The following is a 20,567-nucleotide window of genomic DNA, read 5'->3' on the forward strand; positions in this document are numbered from 1 at the left end:
AATGAAAGTATCATAAACTGAAAAGATCTTGTTTAAAAGAACCCCAAACACTGAACTCCAAATGAACTGGATGAATGGTCACAAAACAAGATGTTCCTATAGATCACTGTTAAGAATAAAAACAGAAAGTCTTTTATATTAAATATGAAAGATTCCCCATTATACTGATTTAAAGTAGAAGATAAATTTAAATTTAAATTATTTAAAAAAAAAAAAGCAAATCTTTGTCCAACAGACCCAAGGAAAACCTCCCTTCTGGGCTGGTTATTCAGTAATTACTCACAACACCTTGTCGCACACCTTTCTGAGGCACTAGATTCTAGCTAATATCAGAAACAGATCCAAACCACAGTGCTTAATCCAGGGCCTAACCCTAACAATTCAGAAACATGGAGTAAAGCAGCTCCTTCCCAAGCTGACAAACCTTGCGTTTATGAACATTTGTGACACTGTTCTTTATTGCCTTATTTCAGCCTATTAGTCAGAAACATACTGCTTTTCTGCAAGTAAACAGAATAGCACTCTACTAGATTTTCTAGAAATAAAAGTAGAAGCTCAACATCGCACAGTGATAGATGAATAACATATAAAATCCATTATAAAGTAGCTAGGATGAATAAAAATGTTTTAAAAATAAATATTCACAATAACTTATAAAGAAATATGCACATACAGTGCTTTAACCAATATTATTGAAATATATGAACCCTGAATCATTGCTTTTGCTTAATGTCACATGAAATGTAGGTGTTCTTGTTTCTGTTTTAAATGCCAATGGCCATCACCATTAATAGACAAATAAAAGATAAAAACAGTCCATATGACTCCTTCGTGACTTCACAGGCACCTTGCTCTTTCCTTGTCTTCATTCCTTTAAGCGTACTATTAAACAGCATTGTTCAGGACAGGCAGCAAACCTGAAATGAGCCAGGACATGACTGCAAACAGATGAAGCCAGCTTTGAGTTCCTGAATTATCTACCTGGATTTCCAGCCATACCCCCGATGAAAAGAAACATTCCTCCAAGGAACTGTGCTCCCATTTTCCCCCACAGAAGCGATGTCTCTTCACTGGCTGGAGAGGGTTAGCCAGCCAAGTTCAGCATCCATTCCTTTCTCCAGGTGTCAAGGACACTTTCTTAAGCTAGCCACACTAGGAAGGTAACCAAGCCAAATGAAGTCTCAAATGCTACATTCAGTTGCTAGTGTCCAAGGTCCCCCTCCAGCCACAGCATGTAAGAAATCATACATCATTTCTGACCAGTGAACCCTTCTGCACGCAGATGGAGGACATACACCCACACACATTTCTCCTGACCTCTTCCATAGCATCTAGAACCACCAACTCCTCCTTGTGTCACACCTGTGATGCCACCATGGACACAACATCTCCAAACATCTCCTACACAGTGCTGTTATAGGACAGCAACCCAAAGCTCATCGGTGAAGATCCTCTTGAACATGTCACCCAAGTATGTTGCTCTCTCCTTGGCTTTGGGCTCTTCACTGAACATAAAGCTTAGTTCAAAGCCCCTCTCTCCATAAAAACCACAGGAATAAAGACATTTTTAATACCTGTACCACCTACTGAGATTTTTTTCACCCTAGGACCACAGCTCCTGTCACAGTTTCATGCTATCAAAACTAAGAGACTGCCCCAAGACAAGCCAGTCCCTGCCACGGCATCCACTAAGTCATGCAACTCACTACTGAGAAGGCTGTAAATGACCAAGAGTCTTCAGAAATGAAATTTCCTCTCCCTTCCTGAACCACAGCCATTTCATACATAAACACAGTCTCAGATGAAAACTCTTGTCAAGTTGAAATGGCTACAAAACAAGAAAAAGGTGATTTCAGCTCTGAGGACAATGCTCTGCTGTACTCTAATAAGCACTGAAGCCTAAAAGAGTGAAACTAGTAAGAGGCTTTAAAACCTCACGGTTGCTTTTATTATTTCCTCTCCTACGGATCAGAGGCTGGTAAGAAATTTTGTTATTGTGAAAAGATACAAACAAGATAGTCAAAAATAGCTCAGAATCCAATCAGTTCTGATTGTGGCCACAAATAACAATTCCAATCACAATTTCTCATCCTGTATACTTAGCTTTAAGGTCATCTGGCTTTATTCTGGGTATCATCACCTCTGTAGATAATTTTTTCCTATCACAGTGATAGCTCCTTTAAACCATAAAGAATAGTCTAACTTGAATTCCAAGAAATTAAAACAAGTTTATGAATCTACACAAAAGCCAAGTACTTGAATGTCCCTTCAAGCATCCAAGTCCAAAAGGCAAGTACTGAAGTTGCCACCCAGCCCCCACAAGCACCTGACAGACCCCCACGCTCTGCTTGCAAGGTAAACTACAAACTACTAAAATCCTGACGACACTGAGCAACATTAGGCCATAGTTTCCATCCAAGCTCTGGAAGGCACTAAATAAAACTTTCCCATGATTGGGCTCATTCACAGGACCAGAACCAACATGAAGACAATATATATCTGCCACACAACAGTGGCTATTGAGAGGGCACAGATTCTGTGAGCAAGACTTCTTTTCAAGTTGAGATGCTGTCTTCAAGTCCCTCCAAAACCCACATCAAAGGGAATGAGAACATGAGACTGTACATTTTCACTCCTTTAAAAGAAAGGACTGAGCCATACAGAGCCCTAATTCCACCTGAGAATGCCCCCCCCAAGCATGCTGATGCAGTCCATCCAACTTGGAGTCACATCTAGTGTTGAAGCAGGTCAAAAATCACCTGGACCTTTGACTATGGGGTTACGTGCAGTCTCACTCTACTGTTAGAGCTGTATAAATACAACAATAGTGGGTTAGAGAAGGTCTGGTTCTCTATCAGAGGGGTTAAAAATACTCACTAAAATAGTTTAAACTACTTTTTTCCTTGCTGCTACCTTTAGGAAGTGGAAGAAAATGAGCCCAGGAAAGAGATCATCTGGTAGTATCCTATTTCCTCTTTTAGTTCTTCCTTCCATCCCTAGAAAATGACATACATCCTGGTGATTATATCATAGATTAATTACCAAGAACAATTATCAATTAAAAAAAATAAAAGCTTTTTGAAATACATTTAATACTGTGCTATCACTTTCATGTAACTCTAAAATGAAACCTAAATTACTTGTCATCTCTTCAGTGTAAAGTCTTGACATGAAAATTTATTTAGGAGGCTTCTTCGGATGGGACTCAACCGACCCAACACAAAACCGGCGCCGTGACTTGCCCGTTTCGGCAGGGAAGCACTGGCGGCCCGGCGTTCCGGCCGGCGCGGGTTACGGCTCTCGCCCGGTCACTTACCGGCCGCCGCCGCCGCTCCGCACAGGCCGCAGCTTCCCAGCGCGGGGCCGCGCGGCGCCAAGCGGGGAGGACGCGCCCAGCGCCGGACCCACCCGTGGGGCGGAAGCCGCCGCGAAGGGAGCTCGGACGCGCGGGGCGGCCCTGCCCTCTGCGGGGCCCGGGAGGTACTGCCTGCGCTCCTGCCTGCGCTCCTCCTGCCTGCAGCCCCGGGGCGCGGAAAGGGGCAGGTGTCGGAACGGCGGCCGTGCGAGCGGCACCTTCGGCTCAGGAGGCCGGTCTGTCACAGCGAGCTTTTATCGGAGCGGATCGAACACGACCGCATAACCGGGCGCGAAAGGCACGGCGAGGGCCCTGCCGGCCGCCTGTCCGTAGTTACACGTCTGATCCCTGGATGTGATAACTGACAGATAACGCATCCCCGGGGGGGGGAGCAGAAGCGAAACCCGGTACGGCTCAGCTTCGACCCCACAGGGGAGCGTGCCCCGGTCCCCCGGCCCGCACCCAGCGGCACGGCGAGGCGGGCAGCGCCCGCAGACACCTCCCTTGGGGGCTCCCCCGCCGCCCTCGGCATCGCTGTCGCCGCCTGCCGCCATCGGGCCTCCCGCCGCGCCGCCTCCGCGGCCGCTGCCCCCCGCGGCCCAGCCCGCTCCGCCGGGCTGAAGAAAGGCTTCGCCCGCGCGGGGTCGGGAGCAGCGTGGCGGGGAAAGGAGCCTCGCCCACCTTCGCGCAGGTGCTGCGGGCGCAGGATGCTCTGAAACGAGCCCTAGACCCGAGGCGTGGCAGCCCCCGAGTCCCAGCTCTAACGCGCCCCCCCCCCCCCCCCCCCCCGCAGCTTGGTTCTCCGACGTCCCCCAAGCTGAGCAGGGGTCCCCCGCTTTCCCCACTGGCACGTTTAACTCCATCCTTCCCCTCACTTCTTCCATGTCTGTGTTCATCGTACAACCCCGCACGTACTAATTTATTCTCCGTTTTTTACTTTTAAAAGCACTCAGACAAGCCCTCTGAAGTTCCATCACTTACGGTGTCTCACCCTCAGGGACGTCAGCATCAGAAATAGCACCAGGAGTAGCTGACTGCTCTGCTTTCTTCTCTGGAGCTTGCCATGGCATTATCAGGAAAGCCCAATAGGTGGCTGAGGTAAGTGTATGGATAGAAAAGTTTGTTTATGCTTAGCCTTGGTGTGATGGAGTGGATGCTCATTGAAAGAAGCATTTCAAGGACCTGGAGGGCTCCTGTTATTGAATCCTCAGTGCTGTGACTCAGTGTGTGGCAAGGGCTGTAAATCCTCTGAGAGTTGTTTTCATTCCTAGATGCTCTTAACACACAGCAACAGTGGCAAGAAATGTCTCCATCTTTTCCTCTGCAGCTGGAGCTGGCTTCTATTAGTCAGCCTTGTGATCCCTAGGTTAGGTTGGTACCTAGCAATTTACTAGGAAGAGTGAAAACTAGCAGTTTCAGTGAAGAAAAATATGAAGCAGCTGATCTGCTGTGTAAGGGAGACATTAGAAAGATTTATATTTTTTTAAGCATCTCAGTTGAGAGGAGCTGTTGCCCTAGTAGTTAGGGTTTTCTCTTCAGTTGCAGATCAGCTTCAGGGTCCCCATCTTCAAAGGAGATTAGCAGGTGAACCAGGTTAATTGCTCAGTCATCATTAGGTCTGTCTCTCCACCTCCCTCCTTCCTAAGGATGCTATCTAGGATCAACGGGTACAGTTAGGTTTCTTGAGCCCAGCATCGATTCCCAAGAAAGGAGGGCAAGGTACACGTAGCGCAGTAATCTAAAAGGTGGACTCTTCCCTGTAGTCATACACTCCATCCAGAAAGGAAGCTGATCAACTGATTGACAGCAGCGTAATCAACACTGAATCTCTCAGGAAGACAAACTTCCATGGTCCTGTTCAATACTCTTTCTAGTAACTGGTACTGTGTAGGCAGAGACTAAACAAATGGAAACAGGCAAAAGTCACAAGCAGAGCAAATAATCAGTGAAACTGAAAGACTAGATGTGAAATAGTTTTGTTTCTTCGCCTTGTACTGAGACCTCTTGACAAAGATGACTGTTAGATGGTGAAGGGACTTTTGTTATTTCTGCAAGTATGAAAGCCTTGGTCATGGTTGGGACAGAAATACTGACAAGCTACCAATTCCTCGCTTAGTATAACTATTCTCATGAAGTTTACCACACAACTGCCACTTAAATAAGGCAGAAACACAAATCAGCTGCTTTAAATAGTGAAATAAATGCATATATTACATGTCCTGACTTGGCATTAAACATGAGAGGTCAGCATCAATTAAGTACTTTGAATTAACCACATGAAATTGAAATACATTTCAACTTTACAAAATTAAAGGTGTTTAAAAAGGTAGAGCAATGCCTATCTTGTTCGGAGCCAGTGGTACTCCTGTGTGGGTTTTATACATAAATTCCGATGTTTCTAAAAATCATGGCATAGATTTCAAAGCATTGGTAGCAGTGACCCCTATATTGCACTTACAGGTGGAGACACCTAACAGTCACACCAATGCCATCGTTGGTTGCCTAATAGCTGGTGTAGAAAGTAACCTTCAAAAAACCCAAAACTAAACAAAATAAATAGCAAAATCAGCTATGGGATGGGCAATTACAGAAATCGTAGTATTATCACTGGAGAACACTTGTCTGTCACACTTGGGTTTCCTGTCACTTCAGAATAGCACAGGGCAACTCAAATACATGCCACTGAAGTGCAGTTACCTCCCTGCATCTTCTCCTGTTGTTCCTGGCTTTTTTGTCTTTTCCTTCTGAAGCATCAAAGTTACTATGGAAACAAGCAATGGCATTGATGTAGCTATTTGTGAGCCCCACCCAGACATGCCTTGGGGAGTGAGTCTCCACTAATGGTGTGACCTACATCAAGTGGAGCACATCCACCCCTGTGGAAGGAAGCCCTGCAGCTGGGCGTGGGTGCCGGTGCTGGCAGAATGAGACACTGCTGTGCGCCACCCCAGAGAAGGGGTCAGGAGAGGGGCCAAACACCTCTGAGGGGAAGGAGACTTGTAATTGCTTCTGTCATTGCTGAGAGGCAGCGAGCCAGCAGCTTTCCCACAGCTGGAGGAGCTGGTAAGATATCGGACTTGGGACACATATTTTAGCCGCAGCACAGTGACATTCCTTCTCCACGCTGTGGGGAAGAGTGGGAGTGTGAGCTCCAGCACCACATGCAATTCCTTTAAGGCCAGCGTGGCATGGGAAGAATTTTGTGTATTGTGGCATGAGAACACAGGGTCTATTCAATTTAAATTTGCCTTAATTTTTAAGACTTGCTAACTTTTCTTGTCAAGAGGGTAGACTTCAGTAATAAAATAACTATAGGACAAATCTTCAGACGTGTAATACTGGAAATTTAAAACTTGAGCGGATGATAGTAAGTAGCAGACAAAAGCACTCTGACTATTAAAGCATTAGATAGATCTTGCACCATTTTGTTTGTAGACTTGGGTAACAAACTGCATCAGCATTTTGACTGATAAGGAAGTTCAGTGATAAGAACTGGAACAGTGTAAACCCAGAACTGCTTGTGTTTAGAAGCTCTGAAATTAGGGGGACAATTCCATCTGCTTAGCCCAAAGCTTTCAAAAAATGATTAATTTGGTTTGTTTGCCCTAATTTTTGATTGGCCAGTCTTAGACCTTACAAAAATATGAAGAACTCACTGTTCAGAAAACACAGCTCACCCTCTGCAACTTGGTAATTATAAAAAATATCTCCAGCTGGACACCTCTGGGTATTTAACCATTCTGGTAAGTAGAGCTATAGTAATGCAACTGAGCACTAGTATTTATTCATAGCACTAATTTTTAAAAATGAATTCTGAAACACTTCTGCCCTGTATTAGCTAATACACATTTTTATAATCTGTAGAGGCACTCGTACGTAAATAACCTGTATAGGAAATTGTGTTCTTTTCTCATGTGTCCTTTTCTCTGTGTAATTTGTTTCCTTCTCCATTACTTGGAGGACAAGTAGGGATGAAAAGAATAAATCAGAATTATCATTCTTGCAAAATAATAGGCTGAAAAAGCATTGTCTCAGTAATTTCCATCTAGAGACAGAACTTTGTAGGGTAAGAAATTGGATGGGAGCCATAATAACTTTCAATTATATGAGCCTTGGTATTTTTAGCTAGAATGAGAGGACAAATGATGAATTCAAGAGATGTAGAACCCAAAGCAGGACCATTGGTGCTGCAACTCGCACCTGTTAGAACTAAGGGAGAAAAATATTCTTATAATAAGAAGTTTTTTACAGCTAATACAGATTTCACGTGATCCTCAGAGGTAGAATGACAGGTTTTAATTCCCCTCCAAAGGAAGTCACGTCTACAGCAGGGATGGTATGTCGGACAGCAGGCAACACAGAGCTGGGAAGTTGTTTATGAGAACTGCTAGTGCTAGTATGGGATGGAGAGTGGATGGCTTAGGACACTAATCAGCTGACTTTAGAGCCCCAAGACAGAAACAAAAATTCTGACATGGTGGAGCCCCATCACACCATAAGCATTACTGTTTAGCTGCATCAGCATTTGGAGATGAGAACTGCTTCAAGATGAGCACAGTCCAAAAAAGAAGGGGCAGTTTGTAGCCTCACCATATATCTCGTCCTGATACAATCTGTCCAGATGAAAGAATGACACTTTCTACTTGAGTTTAGGTCTGAATATTTTAAGTAGCAATGAGGCTGAGGAATAAATATCAGCAGTCTACACTTCTCTTCCATTTGCTTTATAGTCATCAGTTGTCTAAATCCAGGTGATGAAAGAATAATGTGGAGGTTTCTAAGCTTGCTTTCAAATCTTGAGGTGCCTTCTGGACCAAGAATAATTTATCTTGTGTCATTCCCCCCCCATCTCATAAAGATGCTCTTGAAAATCCACTTTAGTATATGCACTGCCCCAAAAAAGCTTCAATCAGCTTATTTTGAAAACATTAGCATTCTAACCCTAGGCTAGTTTTCTATGAGAAGAAAACGTCTCACATGAGCCTGTAACTTCAGTAAAAGTGACTGTTTAGCAAAGTGTTAGATGCAGATATGACAGATTATTGTCCACACCTGAATGATTGTTTCTCATGGCTTAGTCCCACAAATATAATTAGTTTGGACTGCCAAAATGAACTAAAAAGAATGTGTTCACAATTACTTTTGAAATCATCGAGGACAATTCCACTGTTATGTTTCCTTGTACTACAGCTGTGCCAGACAGAAGTATGAAAATGTGAAATGTCAGAACACAGGTACTTGTCTCTCCGTAGACAATGAAGTACAGACATCCAGCCTCACAGCTATTTTCACAATTTATCTTGAAAACACTTCAGAATTTTTTAGTTTTGTCCCTCTAGCCTCGTATCTTATCTTTGCCAGTGCCTGGCGTAGCATGTTTAAGGAAGAGCACGAGATTCTTTCCACACTTTGTTCTTAGAGAACGTGTTAAGCGTCATCCCACAGGCGCACTGCAAGAGGTAATGCAAAAATGGATGTACTGAGCCAGACCAGAAGGTGCAGCTCTTGACATGCACCAGTAATTACCACACAGGTACAAGTACACTGGTGGGCAAGCACAGAGCATGTCACCTGTCAGTCTTAAGCATCCAGCAGTATCAGATTCATTACCTTATATCCAAGTAATCTGTGACCATTTTTCATCTTAAGTTTTAGTATCCAGAACATTCTAGCAAAGAACTCTACAGTTTAGCTATGCAGTTTGTAAAGTATTTTCTTGCTTGTCATAGGTCCTGTTCTTGGTGTAGAAGGGGCAGTGAGCAACTTTCAAATTCATCATTGTTGTGGTGTTTACAAACAGCAGAGCATGTGTATCAGGCACTGGTGGGTTGCTGCCAGGATGTAAGGATACATTTTTATGAGAATAAATCAGTCAAAAATCAGTTTTCAAACCCTACACACCTTGAAACTTCCCATCACAGGAAGTCTGGTATGTGCATGAAAGAGAAGGGAATTAAAAAAAGATGCACCCTAAATTAAGTATTAGGAAGATGCAGGATCTCCAACTCACTAGGATCTTAGGAGCCAGGATTATTCCCCCACCTAAAACATCTGCTTGAACATAATTTTTAGCTGTGAACATGATCTCTGTAATGACTATAACAGTTTCCAAGTTAGAAGGGGGAACTGTACATCTGTTCTTTACTCCAAAAGCATGAGATAATGTGAATATTTCTGTGAAAATGATCTGATGGTCTACATGAAGCCACGGAAGCAAGAAGAATTTTATGTAGATCTCTACATGTTCTTTGGGTCAGGCTCTCACCTGATGAGGTATAACAATTAGAATACAGATTATTCTCTTTAATAAGTAGGTCACCACAGCATTTTTTTCTCAAAAAGTTGAAACAAGGTTTATTTTAACATACAAATCAGATTTGTGTACAAGGCAAAACATACCCCTAGAGCAGTAGGCATACTGAGTCTCCACACAGCATGCATAGCCACTTGTGCCATAGTAATCCTGAGATAGGGAAAAAAGCCCTAAAAATCTTTTTTAAAAGGCCAAAACATTTCCTTTTAGTCACTCTTGCTATAATCACCTCTATTTGGGAATCAAGAAAACTATCTACAAGCCAAATACCCAAGATCCTTACCTCATTCCCTGCTGTGATATGGGTATACTAGCAAGAGCACTTGGGGAACAAATCAAAAGATGCAAATATGCAAAGTTATTTCATAGAAGAACAGCAAGATATTTTTGCCACCTTCAACTACCATTGTCTTCACAAACTGTGTGGTCAGTGTCAAGCTTACACATCCTATGAACTTATAAAAGAGTTCTCTACATTATGAGTTAAGTTACTAAAAAAAAAAATTAACTTACTTTGTTTCCTTTCACCATGAAGTTATATCTGATATAGAAATGTTTTTAAAAGCTTATAAAAGCAGTAGAGCTGCAGACGCTTAAAGTCCTGTTCCTAACACTAAGGACTACTTGAACACCCTCATTTTGCTACAAGATTGTATTTGCATTATCTGACATGAAAAAAGAAGGGTCTCTTTTTGAAAAAAAAGTTAAAGATAGGCAAAAGGTATAGAAAGGGTTTTTTTTTTTAGTTTTACAACATGTAAAAATAAGTTACACTATAGATTATGGCTTTCTCATTTAGTAGAAGCGTGCCATCACAGATTTAAACACTAAACGTTGTAACTAATTAAATCACTGTGTTCTCAGACTCTCCTTGTTTAAGTTTTAATTGTGTGAAAAGAAGCAACCAAATATTAGTGGGAAAATTAAGAAGCCTCCAGAACAATTTAAGTAGCAAAAAGCATTTGTAGAAGTCATTCAGATAAATTTTTTAATTAATACAAACTTTTAAATTAATTTAAAATCGAGGTTAATTTAATCTCTTGGCACACATAAAGGCCAAGCCAAACCTCCCATGAACTTCAGCAGAGTCAGGACTTCATACTGAGCTTTATTTCAGAAATGTTTACAGAGAAGTATGATACCATTATGCTACCAAAGTAATGATTTCTCTTTGATGTTAATCATACAACTAAGATGAGAGTTAGATTTGGTGTGCAGCTATCTCAAAAAGGCTACAATAATGCTAAACCAATAAGATTCATAACTACTGCTCAATACTAAGTGTTGTCCAGTACAAATAAAAAGGAAGAAGGGGGAGGCACAAAAGATGCTTGAGTCAAAGACTGAAAGACTGCATATACACAATGCTATATATTAATGGCTGAGTATCCTTACACTTTGAAGACTACAGCTGCATTCGGTCTGGACAAGCTATGACAATATTCAAATACATGTAAATAAAAAGAATTCTCATAGCTAAAGTTGTAACAGAAATCTCATTGTGCAGTTGAAGGAGCATTTGCAACATAGCTCACAGCAGACAAGCACAATTTTCAGACGTATGAATACAGTAAGAAAGATCATGGCACTGAATTTGGGAATATCTTCAAGCTCTAGTTTTACTCAGGATAAAAGAGCTGAAAGTTGACTAGTTAACTGAATGCAGTACTTCCCAGCTCCTTATAAAAAAGGCTCCTTGTCACGCAGATGATAAGCTTTCTCTCTCCTTTTTCCTCCAAGAAAAGTATCTGAAAGGTAAGCTATAGTGATTGTTTCTGACAGCAGTAAAGAAGACAGAAAAGCAGGTATATCCAAAAATTCTTACAGAAAAAAGCATCCATCCTGGTTTGATTTTGTTTATAAAAAGGCACTTCACATATTGCTAAAACTCTGATAATGTACTTATCCTTTTAGTTTTTCTGTTGAAAGAATGCATTTCAATGTGGTTAGCATGTGTATGCAAGTGTTCTTTATGTAATTATAAAATTTGTAACACTGTATATATTATGTTATACCCGCTTACTTAGAAGAAAAGATTCATGTTCAAAATAATAGCAGGTCTTCATACAATACTTCAGTGATGACAGATGATCTGTCATAAGCAACACACCACCTGTAGCAAGTTCATGCTAATAAAGTTAGCAGTGTAAATCTTTCAGAAGTGAGTCCTCAGTCTTTTGTTTTCTTCTCGTAGTCTCTCAATTTCAGCTACTAAGCTTTCATTTACAGAGTATCTTTCAAGTAGAGTATGCATTTCATTCTAGAGAAAAGAAAAAAGTCCCAATCAGTAGCTGCAAAGTTAGTTATTCCTGTTTTATCTTATACATTTTCATCTCTCTTGAAAATTAAATAACCTAGATAAGTGTTTTTAAAAACTTGATAAGAAAAGTAAGGGTTTTTTTATGCTGACATACAGTATTTTGATCATTAATACATTAGTGAATAATATATCAAAGGATATTTTGCACTTCTTCAGGATGAGAATCTACTAATGCAGGTTCCATTAAAATGTTCAGTACTGAGACAAAGTCTTTTTAATGCAGATCAAAAGAATAAAGATCCATAAAAAGGTGTAGTTAAAGAACACAGAACACAGCTCAGCATGCATGCAGTACCTGTAAGTGAAGCTTTCTACCTGAATTCCATCTAGCTCCTCCTTACCCCAGCTCTTGGTCCTTTCCAATGGACACTGGAATTTGTTTCCCTTTTGTCTTTCTAGAACTCCTGAAATAACGGAATTCATGGTACCTACCCAACGCATATGTTCCCTTTATTTATCAAGAATAAAATAGTTTAACAGATTCCAAATCATCATTTCCCCTCTCCTTCATAACTCCCTTTCTTGCTCTTAATAAGCAAAATTGATTTTCAGTTTTCTGAGAAGTTGGCATGCCTCGGTGTTGGGAATCTAGAGGGCTTTCTGCGAGAGAACAAGACTGCTAAGAGCCTCAGCCTGAGCAAGAATGCGATAAGGACATAACCCTGAATGAGGGGGGAGAAACTTCGAGACAAACAAGCCCCGGAAGGGGTTGGGAAAGAAGAGGAAGTTCCACAAGGCAGGAAGCCTGGCACGGCTGATGTGGCACTTTTTATCCAATCATAAGAAGGTTTAAAGCGCGGGCTAAGTTAACTGTCCAATCTTGAGGACTTGTACTGCATGTTACTCACGTGTGCGGGAGAACATTATAAAAGGGCTTTCTTAGCTGTAATAAATGGGCATTGCTTGATCACATTGGTCGTGTGCGGGCTCAGCTCTCCCGCACCTCACTATTACTAAAAATGAAGACAGTGTATTTCCCACCATGCTCTTTGTACATACCAACTGCATATGGAACTGCTTGATCATCTCCACTTGCAAATTCACAATATCTCTATGGCATGCTTCTCTGGAAGAATTGCAAAAAGAACAACGCTTAGTTTTAGGAAGCAGTAATTCTCTCCAATCCTCAGCACCCAGAGCTCCACTTTCTCACCTTCATGACACTGTGAAACATGAGTCTAAAAACCCTTAAGCCATTAAACATATTCCTCTACCACTTATTTTCTGTAATACTTCTGTCACGACATTAACTTTTGTAAGTACCTTTTTTTCAGTGTACCAAAAGACTTAGGATCTTTCCTGTTTAGAAATACATATGTGGCGATACCAAGATTGTTTTTTCACTTGCAAGCTGTAAAGTTCTCTCATTTTTACTGAAGCTGATTTTCAATCCCCCAATCGTATGTACCACAGAGAAAGATACTTATCTGTAACTGAAGATACAGCTTTTCAGTGTATTGCTTTCAGTACTCTTCTATAAAAGGGCCCAAAACATCAACTGTGATAAATGATACATTATCCTCAAGCTCACAGAATGCTCCCTGTTAATCTACATAAGAAGTACTGTCAGTGTTGTCCATGAATTGACAAATTCACATCAATTCATGGGCAACTATTCCACACTACAAGAGCCAAGCCTGGAAATACCCTCTGAACACTACGCTAATATGAGTGTTCCAAACACTGAGGAAGAATAAGGAGAACAGCTCACAAGAAAGCAGGCAAGTACATATGCTCTTCCTGAACAGCACATCATGGTGCAATCGTCTCACACCAAATACCGTGCTATGGGTACCAACAGCCTGAGAAAGTAAGGCATTTCTTAAGACAGACATACAGAGATCTTTTTTTTATTCTCCTTTCCTAAAACATATAGCAAACCCAAAAGGGAGTATGTTCTTCACTTCCTATTTCCATAGGTTCTTGTGCTTCAGAACTCCTGTTAGAGGCAATTCTTTGAGTGTATTAACACAGACTCCAGCTGGCAGCTTAGAAATCCAAAGATGTAGTTTATCTCCTAAAGACAGGAACTTCAAGAAACAAGCAGCTATTTGGAACCAAATGAGTTACATATTCCTCCTGGTCCTTTTCTAAGGTCCTTCTGTTTTCCCCATTACTTGAAGAGGAATGGATTTCAGGCAAAAGTGATAAAAATTCTCTCCTCCAATTCCAGAGGATAAAAAGTCTTTATATCAATGAGAAGGTTACAATGGCCCCCTTCCCTCTTACTGACCTCAGTACAAACAATCTTTTACATTCATGTTTGAATGTATCCACAATTTACAACTGGGAAAAGAGCCAGTAGAGCCTTCCAGCTACTCCAGGAAGTGTAGGTCAGAAGAGAAACACCATCTCTGAGCTTCCAGATCTCAGACACTAGGAGTACAGGACTGACAAGCATACATTCCAACACTGGGACACCTGAACATAGACTTTAAAGAAAAAACATCTGGAATCCACAGACCGCATTTTAAGCCATATGGAAGTTACAGTTTTTAATCAGATGTGTGATTATCACCAAAAAAAAAGTCTCAGAGGAGTTTTACTATACTATATTCTTATTTGAAGATATTTAATAACATTCAATTCATTTTTCTGTTGGCAGACACAGAACAGCCATAGCACACAGACTTAAGTACTAAGCTAGTTTTACTTTGGTTTTTTGTCATCAAGACAGAAAAACTTCCCCTGCCTGGCAATCCTTTGCCCCTCCACCATCTCAGTCAACCTACTTAATCTTAATCATGGGTTGCGAAGTGATCGCCTAGATACAACTCTCTCACCTTCTCCATCTCCTTCAAACTCCGCTCTAAATCCACACTAATTTGACTTACCTAATAGTCCACTTGTCATGAAAGAAGTATCCACAAACACAAAGTAATCTGACACCAACCATCATTTACAGCACAGACATTATTATTTTAATGTAAAGCTTCACCAGTAGAAATACATAGAGTATTTTACCTTATACATGCCAAGCTAACAACAATCAAAGCCAATACACGTCAACTGTCTAGATTAAACGCTCCACAATGTCAACTTTAAGAGAAACTTCTGCTGAGACAGGGAATGCTCACGGAGGGAAAGAAATCAGCACAAGGCTTCATGAAAGCAGTAAGGACCTCATTATGCAGATAAGTTTACCATCGAAGTAGTACTGGAACACTTAGTCTGAAAACATGTTAGCAAAGCCATGCATTAACAGCCCTCAGACACATCAGTCTAATTAGTCATCAGAGCTATTAAAATAAAGTTTGATACCTAGATTTCCAAGATTAGGGCTATTAATAGTGTAATTTCCTAATGCAAGTAGGAATTTGTTAAAAGAGATGCTAAAACATCTTACTAAGAAAAAATATCACGGAAAACAAGTGTTCTGCATAAATACCAGTACCTGAAATCATCCATTGTTTCTTGTATCATATTCTGAATGAAGTTTATTTGGATTGATGTCAGAGGTGCATTTGGCCTGCTACTCCCAATGGTTTCTACTATTCTTTCTGACAATGAACTGGCAACTCCAGCAGTGACAGGTGATGTTATCTTTGGATCTTTACAAATTAAAAATAAATAAAAATTGTTACAAAAATCAGCGTAATGTAGTACAAGAGATTTTATTTGTGTTGAGGCTTGTCAATATTTTACTTCAAATATTACCTAGTAAAAAAAAAAAAAAAAAAAAAAAAAAAAGATGGGTCTTTTCAGAAGCAATTAAGAGATGTTCCAGGAGGGCTCACTGGATTTACAGAAGAATCAAGATTGGGTATACTGTTTTAATGCTAAGGCCATTTTATCAGGTTTCACATCAAGTTCACAATCAGCCACACCTAAAACTGGGCCAAAATGATCAACTTACTTGTTGAGATAGTACCATTTACTGATAGATCATATGCAGGATGGGCCTGAATATTCTTCACTGGTCTCTCATTTGTATCAGGAGCCTTTACAGCAGTGGATGATGGTGGAGGACTTAAAGTTACAGATTCTGCACTTGAGGAGCTCGATTTTGAATGCTGACAATAAAAATAATAATTAAAAAAATATGAACTCTACTTATTACAATTATCTAACTGCACTTGAAGACTAAGTTTTCAGGAACACACATTCAAACATTTTTGTTTTAGGAATTTACTCACAAATATATGTTTTTCATTTTCTAGCAAGATATCTTAAAAATTGATTGCTAATTCAAAATTCCCTCAAGTGCACACATACAGAAGGGACTGCAAAAGGCGGGGCCTCTTAATTTTCACATCAAACATTTTGTGGTGAAGTTAAACATATCATTCCTAGAAAACTCGGACTTCTCAAAAACAATACAAAAGGGACTACAGTCTCAGCAGAATTATGTCAAAGATATCTCAAGGTAGAAGAGGGAGATGAAGAATAGGGAAATAAGAGGGTGGAACTGACCTAACAAACAACAAACAATTGTACTGTTGCAACCAAATAATGATTATTCTTGATTTACTAGAAAAATCAAAACATTCCTCGGGCTAGCTGAGTTTTGTTTTGTGTGGACTTTTGTAACCGTGCTTGTTTAAGAGAGAAGGCCAACGCACTTAAAATGAACAACATTTTACAGATTTGTGTTAATAGTGTGAACAGAGTTGCAAAATAACATTATCTGGGATACTATTATGGATTTTTCCTTCAAGTAGTATTATTCTGTCAAGATTCTAAAACGACCACTTACAACAAGAATTAGTATACCTGCTTTAACACTTCCTTGGATTCTTGTTTTCCAGTATTTTTTTTCTTTGTGTCAGTCTCTGGATGTTCTTCCTCTTCTTTAACTGAAGATCCCACAAGTACATGTAATGGGCTAGACCGTATCCCTTGTGCACTACTGCCCACTGTGGGTTTTTTTACAGGAAAGGCAGTAGTGAGCTGTGGGAGAAAATCCAAACCCAAAAGGTGGGACTGAAAATCTAGACCTAATACGAAAAGGAAAAGGTGAAACACACAAGTGTCAAATAAAACCCACAATTAAAACACCTGCACACCATCACAAAATAAATAAACAAAAAAAATAATCATCCAAAAAATGTACCCCACAAAAAAAAAAAAATCCTTAAATCCAACTTACACTGTCACAGTTCTTATGAAAGTAATAAAACATGAAAAGCCTCTATATCTCATTATAAATTGCATAAAGGAAAAACAAAAATCACTCTAGGACCATACTCTTTGGTTTCCTGTTACCATGTTGTGTCTTAGCACCTCATTGTGCTCGAAAATTTCCAGAAAAGTTCATTTGTTTCAGTGTCTGCTTTCATCGTTTATTTTGAATGGCACAACAAAATCAGCATGTAAGAACTAGCATAGGCCTCCAAAGGCCTACCACTGACAAAGAAAGACATACTGAAAGTATGTTTACCATCTCCTTTTCCTTGAGGATCTTCATTTGCTTTACTTGTGATAATATCTACAAAATACAAGAACATAAATAGTTTATAAAATGAAATCTACATCAATATTCATATCATTGCATCGTTAATAATCAAAGCCAAATTAAAATACCAAGTAGGTACAGCAGCCAGTAACACATAAATGTCAGTGTTATGCTATATGCAGATGAATGATGCTTTACACATTTCCGTATTAGCAACTTACCATCTCTGACTGGAGAAAACACATCTCCTAAACTACTTCGACCCCAATCAAAATTATTTAAATCAGCAGTTTTCCCATGATCTGTTTCTTTAGATGGAATCACATCCAAGCTGCAACTATGGGGAAAGCCTTAAAAGGACAGTAATGTTCAATTAGTAATTGACAGTTTCAAAAAATAACATACATTATTCCTAAACAATCTCTTAGCAAGCATGATGGTTGGTAAGTCCAGCAAACACTTTAGAACCTTCTATGGATTCTAGTTAGAGGGTCAACTTTAACTTCCTCATGTTGCCAACACAGGTGAATATAACTAAAAGCTAAGATACTTATTAACAAAAGTAAGATTCAGCTGGATTCAAATACCCAGTTCTGCACTTCAACCACAACAACCCCCAGCAGCGCTACAGGCTTGGGGAGGAGTGGCTGGAGAGCTGCCAGTCAGAGAGGGACCTGGGGGGGTTGACTGACAGCCGGCTGAACAGGAGCCAGCAGTGTGCCCAGGGGGCCAAGAAGGCCAAAGGCATCCTGGCTTGTGTCAGCAATAGCGTGGCCAGCAGGGACAGGGAAGGGATCTCACCCCTGTACTCGGCACTGGTGAGGCCGCACCTCGATTCCTGTGTTCAGTTTTGGGCCCCTCACTACAAAAAGGACATTGAATGACTCGAGCGTGTCCAGAGAAGGGCAACGAAGCTGGTGCAGGGTCTGGAGCACAGGTCGTACAGGGAGCCGCTGAGGGAACTGGGGGTGTTTAGTCTGGAGAAGAGGAGGCTGAGGGGAGACCTCATCGCCCTCTACAGCTCCCTGAAAGGAGGTTGCAGAGAGCTGGGGATGAGTCTCTTTAACCAAGTAACAAGCGATAGGACAAGAGGGAATGGCCTCAAGTTGCACCAGGGCAGGTTTAGACTGGATATTAGGAAGCATTTCTTTCCAGAACGGGTTGTTGGGCATTGGAATGGGCTGTCCAGGGAGGTGGTGGAGTCCCCATCCCTGGAGGTGTTTAAGAGTCAGGTCGACATAGTGCTGAGGGATCTGGTGTAGTTGAGAACAGTCAGTGTGAGGTTAATGGTTGGACTAGACAATCTCCAAGGTCTTTTCCAACCTTGACGATCCTGTGATTCCTTTCCTCTTTTTAAAAAGGAGAGTTGTCAAACTGGAGAATGCACTCATTTTCAGAAAAATCTACATGATGGATGCAGGAAATGTATGGTGTATCAGATGAAATGAAAACTAGTGAATGCACCATCTGCTAAGAAGGTAACCACATTCCAGTGATCAAAATTTAATTTTTTTCTGCAAGAAGAGAAGTCTGCTTCACTGGGGCCATTAAGCATTCTAAGGGAAATTCTATGCAACATCTACTCTAAAGCTTACCTGATGTTAGGATATTCTCTGCTTATTTCTAGTATTAGGAAATCAGAGTGGGGTTATATTTTCAGTCAAATGAAACATTCCTGGACCTTTCCCCACTCCACCCTCAAGCCCTAGCCCTGACCCGATCCAGGGAAAAAAGTTAGCTCTTTCATGTGTGGTAGCAGGGACAGGTATCTACAGAATGGAAGCCTATCATAAATCCAAAAACCACCCAGTAATTTTTTAAACTACAGTTTTTAGATGACGAATACATGGAGAAGCGAACTGACTGAAAGATAACCACCTAAATAACTTTCACAACTTCATACGTTTGAAAACCAGATCAGGACTGTAGTGAAGCTGCTATTCTGCCCTCACAGGACTCCTAACTCTAAAAGTGCATAGATTTTGCCTATATAAGTTAAGATCTAGGCAAAAAGTATTCATGCTGTGCAAAACATATAAATCACCTGTAATACAAAAGCTTTACTTTGTAGCTACTTTAATTTAAAAAAAATATATACAAATCACTGTTCATAAAACCTGTACTACTTTTCTATGTAGGGTTACTTGTTCCAGTGACCCAAATGTGACTGTGTGGATGACTACAATTAATTGTGTCAAATATTTACATAAACTGGAACTTGAGTCAGGTTTGAGATTTCACTTTTAAATATATTAATATATCGTGTTTTCCACTCCTTCATACGTGTCAGTTGTGACATATACATAGGATTGCACTTGCTAGTTAAGTAATACTTGGGGTAGTGAGTCAAACTAGAAGTACAGTATCAACCTGTGCCAGAAGCTACAGAGGATCTACATGGAAAGAGCATAATATAAAATAGAGCATAATATGTTTTGTATATTTTTACCCATTCCCAGTAATCTAAACATAGTAAGTACCTAAACCAGGGGATGGCTGTTAAATAGAAGTTTATGGGATGCCAGCTCAAAGTACATCCAAACTTCTCATCACATTCTGACTTCCTTTATATTTTGTACTTTAAAATACCTGTGACAAAAAGCCCCAGACATTTATAAGCTGTACGAGCAGACGGGTTTTTTGCTTTAAATATGCTATCAGATCACCTTACTAAATGCCCTTATTTCTCCAAAGTTAAACCTCATAATCAGGGTCTAGAAGAGTTACCACAGAACAAATGCAGTTTGTGGTCTCTCATCCATTTCTAAGTTTAAAGACCATATCTTCTGAAGTATAAGGAGGTCTTTATTTCTGAAGTGAACACTCAGTTTAAGGAAAAGTATGTATTTTACTGGGTAAGCCCTCCTTTTCTCAAAACATTTATTTACTTTTGCATGGTCCTGTTTAGTTGCTGTTACACCTTACATCTTCAAATAGAGACAGAAAGCCTTTTTTTTAGCTTTATTTTAACGGAAATAAAATTTTCCACACCATTCAGTAATGTTGATTAGCATTACTTCTTGCATACATAGGAAGCATTCTACCTCACCTCGTACTTCACTGCATACCCAAGGGAGGTCATTAATACACATCTCTCTGATCTGCAGTGGCTTATTGCCTAATCACTATTGCTAAGAGTATTTCTCCTTATTTAAAAAGGGGAAAAGTGGTGTTGCATTAAAAT

At 40.4% G+C, this 20,567-nt stretch overlaps 1 protein-coding gene across 2 annotated transcripts in view; it reads right to left on the minus strand.

Moving 5' to 3' along the window:
* Positions 1–9,687: 9,687 nt before the first annotated feature.
* Positions 9,688–20,567, minus strand: part of NEDD1 (NEDD1 gamma-tubulin ring complex targeting factor) — a 28,307-nt gene continuing 17,427 nt past the window's right edge. For both annotated transcript variants that reach the window (XM_074902700.1, XM_074902701.1), the window contains exons 9-15: positions 17,605–17,733; positions 17,369–17,416; positions 16,702–16,925; positions 15,845–16,001; positions 15,383–15,539; positions 12,988–13,054; positions 9,688–11,928 (exon numbers count right to left, since the gene is read on the minus strand). In XM_074902700.1, coding sequence (XP_074758801.1) covers positions 11,824–11,928; positions 12,988–13,054; positions 15,383–15,539; positions 15,845–16,001; positions 16,702–16,925; positions 17,369–17,416; positions 17,605–17,733 — 887 coding nt within the window. In that variant the 3' untranslated portion in view covers positions 9,688–11,823. The remainder of the gene's footprint in view (positions 11,929–12,987; positions 13,055–15,382; positions 15,540–15,844; positions 16,002–16,701; positions 16,926–17,368; positions 17,417–17,604; positions 17,734–20,567) is intronic.

The sequence above is a fragment of the Athene noctua genome, chromosome 3 (genome assembly GCF_965140245.1).
Source record: "Athene noctua chromosome 3, bAthNoc1.hap1.1, whole genome shotgun sequence".
Taxonomy (NCBI): domain Eukaryota; kingdom Metazoa; phylum Chordata; class Aves; order Strigiformes; family Strigidae; genus Athene; species Athene noctua.